At 36.9% G+C, this 18,508-nt stretch overlaps 2 protein-coding genes across 2 annotated transcripts; both read left to right on the top strand.

The window, feature by feature from the left end:
- Positions 1–832: 832 nt before the first annotated feature.
- Positions 833–4,441, top strand: Lamp1 (lysosome-associated membrane glycoprotein 1). The gene is made up of 6 exons (XM_076440629.1): positions 833–1,029; positions 1,089–1,156; positions 1,739–2,241; positions 2,363–2,585; positions 2,670–2,858; positions 3,344–4,441. Exons 2-6 carry the CDS (start codon positions 1,105–1,107, stop codon positions 3,481–3,483), a joined length of 1,107 nt encoding a protein of 368 aa, XP_076296744.1. The 5' UTR covers positions 833–1,029; positions 1,089–1,104; the 3' UTR covers positions 3,484–4,441.
- A 402-nt stretch (positions 4,442–4,843) lies between these two features.
- Angel (protein angel) lies at positions 4,844–18,154 on the top strand. The gene is made up of 6 exons (XM_076440601.1): positions 4,844–4,985; positions 10,991–11,375; positions 12,940–13,118; positions 13,438–13,811; positions 14,349–14,595; positions 14,954–18,154. The coding sequence occupies exons 1-6, from the start codon at positions 4,902–4,904 to the stop codon at positions 15,350–15,352; spliced, it is 1,668 nt and encodes a 555-aa protein (XP_076296716.1). The 5' UTR covers positions 4,844–4,901; the 3' UTR covers positions 15,353–18,154.
- Positions 18,155–18,508: the final 354 nt, after the last annotated feature.

The following is an 18,508-nucleotide window of genomic DNA, read 5'->3' as shown; positions in this document are numbered from 1 at the left end:
CAGCGATGTTTGAATAAAGCTTCAAATGATAATGCTCGGTGCTATTCAGTGCTATTGTGCTCTAAATAGGTCGTAATCATGGACCTATTATTCTGCGGGGATGTCACATTCCCATTGATTCCCATCTATGATACGATTCTCTGATACGATGTTTTATGGTACAGACACCATGACCACAGAGTATACACAAGGAGCACTGTCACAGAAGTGAAACTCAACAGAAACAATTCTTATTGCGCATGCGTTTCTAAATCGTCCCCTGCGAAGATAGCCTATGAACTCCATATTCAATTCAAGTGCGCATGTTTCAGAATTACATATATATATGTATAAAATAAAAAAGAATAGTTCAATTATAAACATTTTCACGAATTGAATATCACTCCTGAGCTGTATTCATAGTAAGTATATATGTATACATGTATGTATATGAATATCCGTACTTTAGATTACTTCATCTACAAGATGACGGATGTGGGTAAAGTGCTATAGTCTGTTGAGAAGTCGCAGTACCACGAAGCTAAAGTCCGATACATATAGAGAATTGAATTCTATCGGCCGCTCGGTCATTTATAGCGTGACGACCACTTTTCAACAAGGTCACTGCTGGAGATTAATGACTCTTTTAAAAAGAATCTCAATACAGTTAGACCGGTTCTTCGCCCATGTCTCTATTATATATGCAACTAATGAAACGAACGAACGAACGACCGCCAAAAGAATTAATTACTAGCTCTGCCACATACGAGCCGAGCGCTGCGCACCTGCCATCGAATATCACACATAAGAAAAAGCTTTCATTTTTCTTGGTGTCTCTTGGTGTCTCTTGATAGCCAGAGAGGGGCGGAAAAGTATATACATACGTATATGTATGTGTACTCCCATCGTCGGTGTACCAGTACCAGTACCAGTTGAAGCAAAGTCTATTTGTGAACGACATTTTAAGAGAACGGAGTTACATTGAACTTCCACCAGCGTTTTATGTCATACGCGACGATTTTGCACAGATTTCCTCAATCCACCATCGAGGTTTGCATTATCAGACGATCCAGAAGCTGAAGCTTTCGTTAATTTCTGCTTGTTTCCAGCAAACCGGAACTCACGATGATGTCGAAGTTTTTGCTACTCTTCTGCTTTACAACGCTTTACGTTTTGGGTATGATTTTTCAAACGTTACGAATCCGTACTCTTTCGTTACGAATGACAGTTAAGCTCGGCGACGCGACATAGAAGAATTTTCGTTTCTGTTCGAAAACGCACGTTGAATTTCTTTTATTTTACGAATTCCAATGCCACATATTTTGTTTCTTTTTTTCCTCTTCGATTAGTCATGGGCCCCTTATCGTTCTGTACATTATTTTATAACTACCGTTTAATCCGTATCGCACGATTTGTTAATTTACACGAAAATCTTCCAAAACACAGAGAAACGACGGTTAAAATTTTCGTAGCGATTTATATTGAAACATAGCTGTCGTTGAAATTCGTATCGGTACTAGTAAGCTGTGTACACTAATTATTTATCCGCTAATTAAAGTGTATTTCGCATGTATTCGTGTTTAAACGAATAAGTGTTCTATTCGTAGTAAATATTTTATATGTAACAAAGAAACGTATTCGTTAACTGTAACATTGAATAGCGTTTGATAAAAAATTTGATATTGCATGCTGCTAGCATTTAGATCATCCAATGCTCATTTCCTTGCTCCTTAATATACATATATTGTTTTTACGATAGGTGAGGGACAAGGAAACACTACTCCCATAAAGAATGACCCTGTATCCGCTGCTGTTTCATCTCAAAAGGACACTGCTGCACAGAATTCTGAAGAACATCCAACTGATGAAGTATTGAAACCAGGCGCAGCTGTGTTGACACCATCGGTTCATGATGATAAGAAGGAAGATACGACTGGATCTAACACAACCACCACGCCAATAACAAAGCCTAAACCCACTCCTCCAACTACCACTCCTCCTCCAACCACCACCCCTTCAACGACTACCACCCTGTCAACAACTCCAACAACTCCAACTCCTCCAACGACTACCACCCCATCAACGACTACCACCTCATCGACAACTCCAACTCCTCCGACTACAGTTAGCCCAGTGGTGCCCACTACGCCATTACCCCCTCAGAACCCTGCCAAATGGATAGTCAGCGAGGGCAATACCACCTGCATTGTGGTACAGATGTCTGTACAGTTCAACATCACTTATCCGAAGGCCAACAAAACGGTTTGTAACCAGAGAGAATTCATTCGAGTCGAATAGAAATTCTTTTCTCCGTTTCGCATAAAAATCCATCGTCTAATTATTCGTAAAGAAGCAATAACGAGCAACCAATACCATATTTCAGGTCTCCCATATAACGTTCGACATGCCGATTGACAATGCAACCACCATTGCAAGTGGAAACTGCGGGAAACTCGAACAGGTGCTCACATTGAAGTGGTCCCCGAAAAACGGACCTATCGGCAACATGTCGCTGCACTTCACGAAAAACGAGACCACAAATCATTATTCTCTTCACCATTTGGAGGTCGTTCTTCCAGTAACAGATTTTCTGAACACAACATTGAGTAAGATCCTGCAATCTCTTTTTAAAGATCTCCTGAACTCGTGTGTTACCGGACGTATATATCTTATTCTTTTTTTAATAACAGATCAGTCCATGATTCTGATACACGAGCCGACCAACTATGCAGCTGAATTAAAGAACTCCTACAGATGCTTAAAGAAGCAAACATTGAACCTGAAGATGAACGGCACCACCGCCGACTCTGGCACTATTACTGTATCAGGATTGCAATTCCAGGCGTTCAAGACAAATAATTCTACAAATTTCGGTTTAGGTGAGTTGCGAATCCTTCGAACAAAATATGTGGATTGTATCATTGATCATTTTCTTTTTTTGGAGGATATTTTTCAGCAGTCAAGATGGCTAGATAAAAGATCAATCTAGACCGCAGTCGCCTTGAAAAGTCCTACTTTTACTTTTGCGAATAATGCAAATTACGCCTCGTAAACGTAGAAATAGGACTTTTGGGGCGACTACGGCTTAGATTGACCTTTTATCTAGCGCTTTTGACTACTGAAAAACTCCATCTTTGCATTATCGAGAAACGAGAACCTTTCTACCACCCTTGCAATCCTGGAAACGCGAGTCTACCCTCTTTAAGTATAATCATTAGACTGCGGATCTTTATGCAAAGTAAAACTGTTTACCATTGATTGTGGGAAAGAGAAATAACATAAACGAGACTACCCCGTTAAATCGAATGAAATATTATCACAAAGGAACCATGACGGTGATATAATGTATTTTCTCATGTTTCAGCCAAGGATTGCGCTTTTGATACACCCGACGTTGTACCGATAGCGGTAGGCTGTGCACTCGCAGGATTAGTAATTATAGTTTTAATTGCGTATTTGATTGGTCGTAAGCGAAGCCAAGCTCGTGGCTACCTTAGCATGTAACTTTTCTATTATTTTTTATCTCTTCATTATGTCGATAATCTATGTTTATGTACTGCATGTTAATACCAAACAGATTACTGCTTTTTTCTTCCCTTTGTTTTCTTTTTTTTGTAAACGTTAGAATTTATTGTTCGAAAGAAAGCCATTTCGATTAAAAATGTTTCTTTCCGACTATCAACGGACTTTGAATCGAACGTACCAGCGACTACGATTTTTGTTTCGTGGAAATTGTTCTTCCTTTAAGTTAATCATGTGTACAGGGAACTTTGTAGTAACGATACTTTAATTATCTGAAATAATGTCCGATAATCGAACGAGAAGCATCATTGGTCCATTCGTGCTTTCCTCATGTCGGACTGTGATTAATGTTTCAATCATACGTTTTTGTCATTTATGTGATGTGATTAGGTTGCTCGCGAGACGTGATGGAAAAACTATTTTTAGAGAGTAAAATGAAACTGTAATTCGAAACTACCAAGCGAGCTTATTACTATAACATCGGCGAAGTATGTGCAATTTCCGGCTGTTCTTTCGAATTACTGAATTCGCCATTTCGATTTTCCAACGGTCCCGACCTCTCGGTTTTGGTAATTCGATGAAATTGATGCAGCATACGGCTGAACGAAGTATATACGTTTTACTGTGATAATATTTTAATGAAGAATTAAATCGATTCAGAAGAGTATCGAATTCTTTGCTGAAAATCTGTTAATCTGTTAAGAACTCAATTTTCCCTATATGAACATCGTTTATTCGTCAAACAATATGTGTATAATATATATTTTACATCTTTGTTTTATTTTTCTTTTCTTTTTTTATTAGTAGTAAAATAACATTAATAATTCTATAGCAAAAAGAAAGAAATATTATAACATAAAATAGTGTCCGGTTTTTAAGTATAAGCCTGTCTTTATCAATAAACAGCTTGGTTGCTAATAAATTACAATATATTTAAGAATTATGTCGATCATTATCATACCCGAATAACATTTTCGACAAAATTTCCTCTACGAAGTATAAGTATTTATTTATTCAGTCTGCGAGAAATATATATATATATATACTTCGCAGATATTGAACGAATAATCGTCGGGTATTTCTGGTAGATTGGTTCGTCCGCTGATAACGTAAGATATGTATATGTATATATTTTTTTTGTTAAATACGCGGAGAACGTTGTCTGCCATGACATTCGTTTGTTTCGAAGGTAACTATGAAAACATAAACGTCGAGGCCGACCCGTATGACTATAGAATTTGTTAGATCATTGTAGGAGCCGTCTATTGTGCGTAGTGACGACGTTTATCTCTGTGTTTGGCCACAGGGATGATCCTACCTTTACTGACAACGGGTGACATAACCTAACCTATGCACCTGCGTACAGTCATGTATTAATATTTCTACTGCTTTGTAAATAAATGAATACAGCAAGCAGGTTGTTACGGAAAATTCACACCACGAGTCTTGACATCTCTTTTAAAACCTGCAGTCGTGAAGCTAAGGTAATCGTTCATTATTTCCTCTCTTATTAATGTTTTTATTTATCATGTGTGATTCTTATATTGCGCAACGGACATTCACAAAATCATTCTCCGCGTTTTCTCACCGAATTGTTTTTCGAATATTCTCTCGACAAAATTATACGAGATGAACCTTCACTATTTAAATCACGTTCTACGTTTCGAGTTTTAATTTTAGTACGTCGAGGAATACTAGCGATTTCAAAAGTTGTAAATTTTTGGTTTATATATGTATTTGCGATTTTGTTCTTCTATATCTGTGTGTATATAATATATTTATAAGTATAGCTATTTTTCTCGTCAGAAATCTATTTACGTTTAAATTGAGGGGAATCACACAATGATTAATGATTAGACTGCGGATCTTTATGCAAAATAAAAAATGTTTGCATTGACTGCAGGACACAGGAGCCAAATAGAAATTGTATTCTTCTCTTAATTATCCTATCAAGCTGAAATTAATACACTGATGTCCTTAATCTTCTTAATTCGTTCACTGCTTTAAATTGTACGTGTTCATTTTCGTTATAAATGCATAAAATCCGCAATCTAATTAGTGATGCGTTCATGTAAATAAAATTGGTAACAATGGAATTAACCGGATTGTAAATATACAGTTAAACAAAAGAGTATATACGAGGAGTTGATGCAATTATACGATAGTACAATGAAATGATAAAAATGTAATTCTATGAAATTTCTATGTTATTTTTTCACAAGGAATCGAATCAATAAATCCGAAGTTGAAATCATTTGACGCGATTATCTTTGTATTATATGGAAAATTGTATAAATCGAAGGTACGTCTCGTTAATTAGATAGAACTTTCATATAAATATTTACTTCTCCTGAATTTAGGTTAAAAATATTTCCACAGGAAGTCGTGCTCGAAAAGCACCGATTTTTGTTGAGTTTCGATCTCTCAATGCTCAATATTATATAATAGAGTGCGCAGTATTATTTCTTTGTGTCGATCATTCCAATAACAACAATAACAGGTTAACAATATCCTATTTACATACGTAGAAATATGTTCTCACAGAGGTTATGATCGCCAATAGCATTGAAGCAAACGCTTGGAAAACCAGATATGTTACTTATGTTACTTTAAGTAGTTGAAAAATGGTACGGACTCGTAGAATAAACAAAATCAAATTTATTGGTCGATTTGCTACTGTAAAAACAATATTGTCCTTGTGACTTTGACACGAAGACGGTAATAAATAGACTGGATATTCATGAAAATCGATTTTTTATTGACCATCTTGGACAGTGGCGACCAAATACAATTAATTTCTGCTCTTATTAAATTTTTTATTGGTATATGAATAAAAAGGAGATGTTTAATTAGTTTAAAAATATTACGAACTCGTAGAAAAGATAAAGTCTAACGATTTATTGACTGATTTGCTACTATAAAAACAACATTGTCCTTGTGACTTTTACACAAAGACGATAATAGACTGGATGTTCATGAAAATTGATTTTTTATCGACTATCTTGGACAGTGGCGACCAAGTAATTAATTTCCGTTATTCTGATCTAGAATAATTCCATTCTATATTAATTCTTTTCTTTGTATGAATATGAAATTGATATAATACCTCACACAATACTTAAATGCTTTAGTAATTGATTAGATACCAACGTATTTAATCGTGTAAACAATATTTGGAAGAATGGTGCAGTTATTTTTAAATTTCTGATTGGTATTTGATTGGGAAAAAATTCGCACTTCAACCGGGTTTTGAATTGACAAATCGCGAAGTTAGTTATCGCTGGAGTTTAGAATCCGTATAAACATTGATAAAATCATGATTTATACGGGATGATGTCTGTTATCTTATCGGCGGTAAGCTGCAGAAGGATGCATGGTAAAACGACGCATCTGATCGCGTTTTTCTGTCGCTTCTACTGTTCATATAATATGTGAGTTGACGTTAAATTGATTTTAGTCGAGGAATATTTTCGTTACGGGTGCGGTAGGTCGAGCGGCACATTCGGATAAGATAGACCGGTCCGAAAATAAAAAATCATTTTGGTACGTGGCTCAATATTTTCAAAAATTTCATTAGAAACTTCTCCTATCGTGTTCACGCTTCGATATCATTTTCGTTATTATCAGATTATCTAAAAACCCTGGTAACAAATCCTTTGGAACGTTTCAACGAAGTTCTCGTCTCTCTCAGACTCTTCCATGCCTTTCAACAAGACAATGAAATTTATAATTCATTTTAATCTCTGCTAATTAGACGACAACTGCTTGTATAAATGTCCGAAGGCTAATTGTTTTTACCTCAGAGTAACGGTGAAAGAAATAAGCGTGGCGTCATTAGCGTCTCTTGTGAAGGACTGTTGACAAGGCAGTTAAGGTTTTTTTTTCAATCCCTGTGAATTAGGTGATGCTAATTTATACCGTGCATAAATATTGACAGTCGTTCGTGTCGTTAATCGATTTTTACTAATCGCTATGAGGTGAGATTGTTTAACAGTAGGTAATTGGTGCAACAAGGTAGACATTGATTTCAAGTAGAAATAGCCGGCGATTGTCAGACATGGCTAACCGTGCTGAAAGGACACGTGGTCGTCGTCCGATTTCATTTGAATTTCTCTGAACGACCCACGACTACATTTTATTTATTTTCTATTAGATTCTACCATTTGTTTCATTTTCTCGGGGAACAATAAAAAATGTTCTGGTTCAAAACTATAAAAGAAATTGCAACTTGTAGCTTCGTTCAGCTCCGTTGCTGCAAAATATCCATCCTCAGCGTTTTCATACTTGAATGTTCTCAAGGAAACTATTCTCCCTCGATTCTTCTGCAGATGTTACCTAAAAAATTGATAGATTAGAATCGAGTAAGTCTCAAATGCGATTATAATGTTTTGACCTATCTTTCACAAAATCGTCGCCCATGAAATGTTCGCAAAATTTGACTTCGCCTTCCGCAATGTTGCATTTTGAGTCTCCATCTTGAAACTGAATTCTCAGCAGAAGATACCTGACAGAAATCGATGAATTAGAGTCGTTTAAATTGAACGTAACTATTAGGTGTACAAATAAGTTCGGTGCTTTTACATATATTCAATTGTAATTGCATTTGAAATTGAAATTTTCTCCCGCCGCTTTGGTGTTTACGCTAATTGGTACATAACCTCAAAGAACAATACATAAATACTTTACACCATGGCGTTTATGAAACAGCACATTCGACACTGCATTCTTTTTGCATTTGAGTCAAAGAAAAATGCTGCTGAGGCTACGAAAATGATTTGTTCCGCGTTAGGAGAAAATGCTGTAACCTATGAAACATGCAAGAAGTGGTGCCAAAGGTTTCGTATTTAGTGGAAATTTTGATCTCAGTGATGGGGAACGCAGTGGAATGCCGAAAGAGTGCAGGGCGAGGAATTAGAACAATTATTGAATGAAAATTCTTGTCAAACACAACAGAAAATTGCTGAGGAACTTGGCGTAACTCAACAAGCAATTTCTGTTCGTTTGAAGGAGCTTGGGAGATTTGAAACGTAACGTGTATTCCTCTTTTTTTTATAAACAAAGACCAAAAGTACGCTCAGAAGGCACCGAACTTATTTGTATACCTTTTTTATTAGCGTAAATAGGAACTCGAAAATAACTGGACTTTCCCCGTGAGGATTTATAGTACACTTCCCTAAAAGTATCGCCCATGAAATGTTCGCTAAATTCGACCTTGTCTTCCGCAATATTTCACTTCGAGTCTCCATCTTGAAACTGAATTCTCAGCGGAAGATACCTGAAAGAAATCGGTGAGTTAGAATCGTTCAAATTGAACGTCAATAATTACGATGTTATTGCTCACCTGTTCCGTAGGTTTTGTTCAGAAAATATAGCTGAACCTGTTATTGAAGATTTTCCGAGTTTCGCTGGCATATTCTCGTACATTTTCCTAAAAGTATCGCCCACGGAATGTTCGCATAATTTAACCTTGTCTTCCGCAATATTTCACTTCGAGTCTCCATCTTGAAACTGAATTCTCAGCGGAGGATTCCTGAAAGAAATCGGTGAATTAGAGTCATTTAAATTAACACTAAATCTACCGAGCTTTAAAAATAGCCAGTGCATGTTGCCTTATAAAAATAACAAGATTAAATTAATTTGAACTTTGTGCGGTTCATATTATAAAATCTGCGCTATTAAATATATCTATTTAATCATTTACCACGAAAGCATCTTTATAATTTCAATAATTAAGCAATAAAAAATCTGGAACCGGTTATCTGTCCGGTGGTGGCAGGTTTAGTGTTAAACGTAACTAATTACGATTTTTGTTGCTCACCTTTTGTTCAGACAAAAACAGCTGGACTTTCCATGTGAGGATTTTCCGAATTCCTCTAGCATATTCTCGTCGAAAACCGACTCCCAATAGTGGTTCTGATTTGTCCTCGTATCCGCGCATTCCGAGATAACTGCGTAACCCGGTTTTGAACCGTTTACTCGCCAAGAATGACTCGTTATCTGTCGTCTCGACGTGACAAATCTCCGAGTTCCTTAACTTATCCTATTAGCGACGGCCGTCATTAACACCGGCCGATTAAAAATGATGACTTCGACTTACCGAGCGTTCTATTTAAATTGGGGATCACCTGATCGTGTGACTCCCCGCACAAAGTGACGCGCAATGTTGTTGCGAGAACCGATTTGGTTATGCATCGCGACGGAAAACGTCGATCGATCACCTGGGATCATTTTCGATAAATAGACCGCAATGAGTAGATGAAATTTAAGAATGGGCATACGTTATATTTTCATCTCACTGAAATTATTGAACGAAAAATTACATTTCTATCTGGCTCCTGTTTCGTGCAATTGATGAAGAGCTTCAGTCTGGTGATTGGAAAGTATCGCCACATAAAAATGACGAGATAATGTACAATTTTTACTATAATTTCAATAGTGGCAGAAAGAAAAATGCGACTGAGAACGATGATCAGCGAATTTAATGCATTCATAATGAAGATGAGTGGATGAAATTTAAGAATGTGCATACGTTATTCTCTTCTCGCTGAATTTATTAAACGAAACATCACATTTTTATCTGGCTCCTGTTTGGTGCGATTGATGCAAAAAATTTTTATTTTGCATGAAGATCCTCAGTCCAGTGATTGGAAAGTGTCGCCTTATAAAAATTACGAGATCGTGTACAATTTTTATTACAATTACAATAATGACAGAAAGAGTTCTTAATAGAGCTAAAGAAACTAAAGATATCGGTGGATATATTAGATAAATACTATTATCCGTATCGAGAGCAATATTTTCTCCCGATTTTTGCGGACCGCGAGTGCATGAAGGTCTGCGCGGCGTGGAACGAATGTAACTCGAGCCGAGTACGATTAACAATAAACAGATCGATTACATTCCTATAGTCTTCGTTATTTCGACGTTAGCGGGATTGCTTGTCAACAACGTTTATGCGCTACTGTTGAAAGATGAATTTTCCAAAGTTTCGCGCGTTCAGCAATTCTCGAAGATCAGCAGGAAACTTGCAGATTTTCCAGTTTCCGTAAAAACATCATCGAGTATTCGTTACGAAACAGTTGTCGTCGGCACGAAGTGCAGAACAATACTGCACGTCTAGTCGCAAGCGTTTAGACAAAGACACTTTCAAAGAGAAAAAAGGTTAATGTAGCCAAAGTCCCCGAGAAGATCGAGAGATCGGTGGATCATCTTGGCTTTACGGAAGCACTGTTGAAAATCCATTTTATCGTGTAATATCGCTGCACGACGTGCTGAAATTGTTACATAAGGCTGCTTAAATCACCATCGCGGAGCATATACATATTATAATTGTCACATTAATGCGTTCGATAATTTGTGCACGACAAACAGAGTCGGCCTGTTCCGTCGAGAGGTACTCTGTGATCTGTGGTGTTCGGTCGTTGTTAGGCTACGGTAGTATCTCGCGGAGGATTTGGTTTGCTGATCGGTGGTTCAATTGTGTTTGCAGACTCTTTGCTATGATATCGTCCCGTGTTCAACCGCTTGCGTGTCCGGAGTAGCGAGCAGCAAAGTGGTTCCGCGAGATTCATCGAAGAACAGCATCTTCCGGTCGCCCCGAGTCGCTGCAACGAAGCCCGACCATTGCGATTTCATGGGAACCGTCGTCCAGCAGCCGTTCTATCACCAGACATCGATGGAATCGTTTTACGAGACGTACTACAACTCGAACAGCAGCTGCGAACCGTCGTTGAACGGTTTCGAACACTCCGACGACGATTCGCAGTGCGCCAGCGAGGACGAGTGCATCGACACCAGCATGTCCTTGCAAGATAAATGTATCGGAGACCGGCAAACGTACAAAGCCATGAGACAATGGACCAGATTCAAAAAAGGTAAAACCACACGATTCTCAGAATTACGATTGTACACGACTTTTCTTCCTTTCCACAGGCCCTGGAGATTAAATTGGGAACACCGTTTTCAACGTCTCTCCTCGTGTTTCCAGCGAGATATTTCGAGGGAATTTAAGGCAGTAAATAGACTCCATTTTCCAGGATTGCAAGGCTGCGGGATTCGCCTTCTCATGTGTCGATAACATTGGGTCGTGTAATAAATAATTCCCGCGTTTTTTGTATTTTTCTTGCTCTACAAACCTATCTGCTTCAATTTTTCGAGTTAATTAATTTTAATCAATTTTCAGGCTTTTTTCCAATGGGAAAGGAAGCAGAAAAATTTCATTTTTGACATCTGCTCGACATCTCACACAAGTTGTGTGGCACCCACGGTGTATCATAGAGGTGTTCAGACTTCCCTCGGAAAAGTGTGATAGATAGAGGTTAGTTCGTCGCTAGATGGCATATCGGGCACCTTCAACATCGTGGTGGCACCCAAACTCCAAGTTTTTGAGTAAAGCCCATGGAGTGAAGATGGTTAGCGATTGTCTATCACTTGCCATAGCTAACCATCTTCGCTACATAGGCTTTACTCAAAAATTTGGAGCTTGGGTGCCACACAACTTGAGTGAGACGTCGAGCAGATGTCGAGAATGCATTTTTCTGCCTCCTGGAACTTCCATTGAGAAAGCCTGAAAATTGATTATTATATTTAAGTGAATACACAACATTAGTCCAGTGAATTTGTCGACTAGATAGACTAGAAGGCCCAACTGGTAGGCTTTTAGAGGATTTAATATTAATCAATTCGAAAAGTTGAAGCAGATAGGTTTGTGGAGCAAGAAAAGACTTGCGAACGCATATATAATATATTTTACCTAACAAAACACTAAATTGTGGGAGAAAAATAAAATACAAAAACGCGGGAATTTATTACACAACCCAATACAAACACGGTAAACGAAAAATAGGACTTTTGAGGGAGATAGCGGCCTAGATCGCTAGAGGTTTTATCTAGCGTTTTTGGCTACTGAAAAATCCCTTGTTTGTATTATCGAGAAATGAGAAGGCGAATCCCGCGCACCTTTGAAATCCTGGAAACGAGTCTACCGCCTTAATTAAACATTTTTATGCATCTATTAACTGTGTAGATAATTTCACTGAAGCGATTGATAGATGAATATTTATGCGAAAAAGATGTTGATCATATCGTAGATATAAATAAATGTTAAACAGGACTGTGAGAAACTGCAGTCGTCGAGGTTTCTTTTTCTCTTTGATAAGCTTCGTAAGTTGGAAATTAAGTATAAACAAGTATAAATAAGTAAGATAAAAATTGAAAGAGCTACTCGCCAAGTATGTGAAATATAAAACATTAAAACAGAAATGATCGTGATCAAAGCTTATTAAATAAAATATAAACTAAAATGCTATTAACACCTCCCTCGACTAGAAACACGAAGAACGTCGAAAATCGTGAGTGGTCCCAACTTTTTGGCCAGACTGGGAAGCTAGAATGGATAATCAAGACTCTGATGTTTCTTTGGTGTTCAACTTTTTACAGAGAAGCTGGCATCTAACTCCGAGGAGTATTTCATTTTGAGGCTACTGTCGTTCAACATTTTGGCACAATGTCTGCTGGATACTTATCCATTTCTGTACAAGACTCACGACAAACAGGCGCTATCTTGGAAGATTAGGAGGCAGCTTCTCTTGAAAGAGATTCTCGGAGCGCAGGCTAATGTTAGTCCTCTATGCACATCGATTGGTAGACTGCACAGACCTTTGCACATTTTGTTTATCATATAGCGCAGGTTTTGTATCCTATCAGAAACGTGTCTGAAACTTCGGATAGACACGTTCTCGTTATCTTTACAAAGTAATGTAAAACAGTAAAAGTAACTTTATCTTTACAAAGTAATGTAAAACAGTAAAAGTAACTTTATTTATATAAAGTAACGTAAAATGGTAAAAATAATGTAAAGGTTTCCTTTGTGCACTTTTGGTAGAAATAGTGTTTGGGAGAATCGTTGTACAGTGTTTAACAAAATGACTGTTTCAGGTGGTATGTCTCCAGGAGATGCAAGAAGATCACGTGGAAGAGTTTCTGGTTCCGTTCAGAGACTTAGGGTACAATTACATTTACAAGAAGAGAACGAACGACAAGAAAGACGGTCTACTGTTACTGTATCGTGCCGATCAATTCGTTCTTCTGGATTACGCGAAAGTTGAGCTGTACCAGTCAGGTATAGAGCTTTTGAGTAGAGACAATGTTGGGATCATTGCTAAGTTAGCGGTTAAGGACAGTCCCGACATACAATTTGTGATCGCCACCACTCATTTACTTTACAATCCCAAGCGAAACGACGTGAGATTGGGACAAACGCAACTTCTCCTGGCTGAGATCGAGAGGATAGCTTTCCTGGAGAACACACTGTGAGTGGGAGCCTCTTGATTTATCGAAAAGTCAAATTCTAGCTCGCACACCTTCGTTTAAAAAGAATTCTACACTGTTAGACTTCGACAGAAATTTAATCCCGCGCATATCTTGTACTGCATGCGATCTTTACAAACATGCACTCTTTATCTACTCTAAATAATTACTAGACTGCGGATGGTTATGCAATTTTTAATTTTTGTAAACGAATGTTCTTACTGTGGTGAATCTTATTTTTCATAGTAGCAGCCCTTTTAGATATGAAATAAATGAAAATCGTACTAAATTCTGTCATATTTTATATCTTGGCATTTTCTGAAAATTTTCAAAAGCCATAAAATTGCATAAACATCCGCAATCTACTAATTACAGTGAGTCCTCGTCTTACTATCCTCTAAACATTCTTTGATGCAACAAGCGATGGGTAAATTCATTACAATATCGTTTATTTGATCCATTCATAGTTCTCTTCTATTGATGTACAACTCACCGCGTGCAGCGTCATTGTTTAACCATTTGCTGTAATTGGTCCGTAGGACAGGTGCCAAATATTTGCCTACCATACTGGCCGGAGACTTCAATTTAAAACCATACTCTGGAGTGTACGAGTTTCTCACGGAGGGAGTGTTCGAGTACCAAGGAAAAGGGAAGAACCTTGAGCACACAGATTTCCGGTCCTTGTCGAACTCCTTGATACCGCCACGATTGTTCATCACAGACAACTGTCAGCATTTTAACATATTAAAGAAACGGCTGCGCGGAGAAGGTTCTGCTAAAATTATGGTAGGCTCATCGCTGGACGCGGATTTTTATGCACAATGAAAATGTTCGATCTGAATTGCAACAAACTGGAGTGAAATAGAAATTTATTTTCTTTCTGAATATGTTTAGTGGGTTGAAGAGAATATAACAGTAGTCTTGAGAATTCTTTCTTCTAAATTCTAGTCTTAAATCAGACCTACTCATTGTTGTCTTAAATGCATAAAATCCGTCGTCTACTCGTAACTGTTCTATGTAGAATATCCCTCGAAGGGATAACGCGTTATTGTTTCTCGCGATTTGACGATCGTTGAATGACATCGATCGAATAAGTTCCTCGCGAGCGAGCATTTAATTATTGGTTGATTTAATTTGTTCGTAGCTAGAGAACAGCGAGCAGCTGAACGAAGAAGCGAAATCAACGGAGAACAGTACTGACGCGGACGGCGAGGTGAACGTCGACACGTTGAATCAACAAACCGTCGAAGTTGTGCGTGGCTATCAGGCAAAGTTCTCTTCCGGTACGCTGACACATCCGTTTCATTTCTCCAGTGTATATAAACACCGAAATCATCAAGGGAAACGAGAAGCCACGACCAACCAAGGATCGTGGATCACGGTCGACTACATTTTCTATAACAATCTAGTAGAGCCGTTAGAGAAATACCGATTGCCCACAGTGGAGGAATGCAATCTGTTACCTACTATACCTAATTTCGCTGTCGGCAGCGACCATCTTTGTTTAGGAGCGACTTTTAAATTGCGCAAATCGAAACTCTAGACAGAATAAATTCCGAACGATTTAAAATACAAAACAAAAAAAGAAAACCCCTCCAGAACAAAAATCTCTGTAAATCGCAGATAACAAAAATTCCTTTGTATCGAATTGTATCAATGTAGGACGACGTTACACGCAAAATGATAGAGTTACTTTTTATTTCGAACGAACTGAAATTCAGTTGATTTTGTATTTCTCATCGAATTTTAAAACGAACGGCAATTTATTTGATCTTATTTTTCCGGAAAAAGGCCACGTGCAAAATGTTAATTACTGTTTCTAATCTCCTACGGGCTGTAGAGCTAATGTATAATTTATCGGTCGAGCTTGTCGATTTGAAATCTAGAAGATAATTATTTAAATCAAAGTTGTTACGTTTTAAGTACGATAGTTATGTTACCATTATCCCCACGGAATCATAGGTTGTTAGTACCCGATTTAGGTTGTCTTTCTTTGTAATATAATATATACATATATAGTACATATGCGCCGGTGATTTTGAAAGCGAAATCGTGTTTTATTTTCTCGAGATGACTTTTGCGTGTGAAAAGAAGAGATATTTTACCGCGACAATGTTTAATATGTAATATACAAATTTTTAATTGACAATTCTTACCGAAAAGATCGATTTGTTTGGAATTTTGACTTGCGCCACTTTCGTGATCACCGCCGCGTATATACGTATATATACAATACGGAGAGAACAGATTTTTTAAAAAGAGATTTGTGATACAACACTTTGAAATTGATCATACATCGAACATTATCAGATTGCATTCATCACCTTCTCGAAGCAGATTACACTTTTTCAGTACAAAAGAAACTTTCGTTACGTGTAATTAGATAGACGGAAAATGTATCAAATATTTTTGTATTATCTGTGATGTGTAAGCTAATAAAAGGTAGAAGGGTTAGACGGAATCTTGTTGTTATCGTTTCATATTTTTCTCCTACGAGGAAAATCGAACCCTTTATCAATTACGGTGAAACTATGTTGCAATTACTGTGCACTCTCAGTTGCAAAATTCAAATGTTTTCAGATTAGGGAATAGTATAAGAGAAATTTTCTTCCGCCCATGCATCGGCGGACGCGAATCCTGGGGCATTTATTCGATCGCCATTTTTCCTGGTTTACAAAACGTTTAATATATACTTGGCAAAACAATTCTGATCATCGACGAAGTCGTTGCTCATGCTTTTATGTTACATGCATTCGTTTTCTAGGTGTACTGCTGCTATATCTCATATTTATACGACATTTAATTAATGCAAATATAGACGGACGTTAATCACTTAACACATACGTATATTCTAATTAATTAAAGATAATAGCGTTACAAATGAGAAGTACGCATAGTCCCTTTTTTTTTGTTTTCGAATCTGCGATATCGGTTGTCTCGCGATATTGGCGTTATTTTATTATTGTCGTTTGCTGTTTCGTGTTGTTAAGTTTGATTCGAAGTCGATGTCGAAGGTCGCGCGTACAGTGTCTGTGAGGTAACTGCCTGCAACGAAGACGCTTCGCATAGTGATCGAAGAACAGCGTCGTGTCTCCCGGTTGGTTTGATATCGACTTAAGTATATATCTTTATTACATATATATTATAAGTATGTATTTAAAACTGTGTACAGTACAAAAAAATGTGAAGAGTATTCATCACCTTATGCATGACAGCTGCGTTCATGCTAGAATTTGTTAGCGTTCTGGGGAAGCCGGAGACCGGTCGACCAATTTTGCAGACTTCAAGGTACACGTTAAAAATATTTGGTATACATATATGGAAATCATAAAGAGATTAGTGTACTTTACGAGGCAGCACACACGGTAAGTTATTCGAAAAATATACATCTACATCTGTAATATAGTTAACAAATAGACTGCGGATCTCTATGCATTTATATATGGTTTATAAAAATTTTCAGAAAATGCTGGAGCATCAAATTCTATAGAGTTTAGTATGATTTTTATTTATTGATTAGGACCAGAAATTTTATGAGCGCTGAATTGTGAAGCTACCAGAAAGATGGCAAAAGATCATCGAACGAAATGGAAAATATAAAATACATTAAAGTTCATTGCTTAAATAACAAAATTCGGTTCTATTTCACCTTTTAAAATGCCGAAATTATACTTTCTCGCCTACCGAATATTTTGAACCTACAAATGTTATTGCCAATGTAAAATACGATTTTATTTCGTATCGGTTTCTTAGAATGTATCTACAAAATTTGAATATTGCATAAACATCCGCAGACTATTAATAAATGTTGCACTGGAAGCATATAGTGATTCCCAACACCTTCTGATGAGACACTGGCTTTCGGTTATTATAAATTTCACTGCGGTATGATTTGCCGGAGATTCTCTTTGTTAATTGGAGACAGTCTTGTGTATGATGTAACAAAAGAAAAATTCTTTTCAACAGTCGATTACTCTCTGTTCACCTCTGTATTATACGTATCGAAGAATCGAATTTTTTAACGTGAAAAATTTATGTAAAACTCGAACGAGAATCGTTCGTCCGTCGATTGCAACGAATTTCATACATTTCATTAACATTACCACGATCAAGAGTAAGTAGCTTTGTTCTATGTATAATATGTGAGAAATAAGATTGCATATATATATCGTCGTTATTGCACTAAACGTGTAACAAAATCAACCTCGATTTCTGACTTCCCCGCTACTACATACGTTATAAATATTTGTATTTCTCTTATACGCAATTATATATATATTTGAACTTATTATACCGTATTAAAATATGCCTAACGCTACTTTTAAGCTACAAACGTAAGTAGATTTCAGATCATTCTAGATACAATTATATTATGAGATATAATTTATGTACATAAAATAATAGTTACCTGTCCTTAAATATAACAAAGAAAAATTAGGTGTGCTCGCTGATTAGGCGAACACATATTAGACAGATCTGTTAAATATACACAAATCGATATATAACAAAATCGTCCGTATTATTACATGTACATATGGCGAATTCAGTGAATAAACAAAACAAACTTTGTATATATATATCTGTATATATATATATATATATATAATTGTTATATTATTTGTAAATAAATCAATCTCGCCTATATTCTTCTATATATCTATATAGATGATTATTCTATATATATAGATATATACATTTA

Source organism: Lasioglossum baleicum, chromosome 16, assembly GCF_051020765.1.
Source record: "Lasioglossum baleicum chromosome 16, iyLasBale1, whole genome shotgun sequence".
In the NCBI taxonomy this organism is placed as follows: Eukaryota; Metazoa; Arthropoda; class Insecta; order Hymenoptera; family Halictidae; genus Lasioglossum; species Lasioglossum baleicum.
Note: the sequence above shows the minus strand (reverse complement) of the source record. Positions and strands in the feature narration are given on the sequence as shown.

Excerpts from the sequence above, each read along its gene's own strand:
- Lamp1 (XM_076440629.1), top strand. The coding sequence starts at position 1,105 with ATGATGTCGAAGTTTTTGCTACTCTTCTGCTTTACAACGCTTTACGTT. Across the intron at positions 2,586-2,669 it reads TTTTCTGAACACAACATTGA|ATCAGTCCATGATTCTGATA; the intron begins GTAAGATCCTGC and ends TTTTAATAACAG. Across the intron at positions 2,859-3,343 it reads TTCTACAAATTTCGGTTTAG|CCAAGGATTGCGCTTTTGAT; the intron begins GTGAGTTGCGAA and ends CTCATGTTTCAG.
- Angel (XM_076440601.1), top strand. The coding sequence starts at position 4,902 with ATGAATACAGCAAGCAGGTTGTTACGGAAAATTCACACCACGAGTCTT. Across the intron at positions 4,986-10,990 it reads CCTGCAGTCGTGAAGCTAAG|ACTCTTTGCTATGATATCGT; the intron begins GTAATCGTTCAT and ends TTGTGTTTGCAG. Across the intron at positions 13,812-14,348 it reads GCTTTCCTGGAGAACACACT|GACAGGTGCCAAATATTTGC; the intron begins GTGAGTGGGAGC and ends ATTGGTCCGTAG.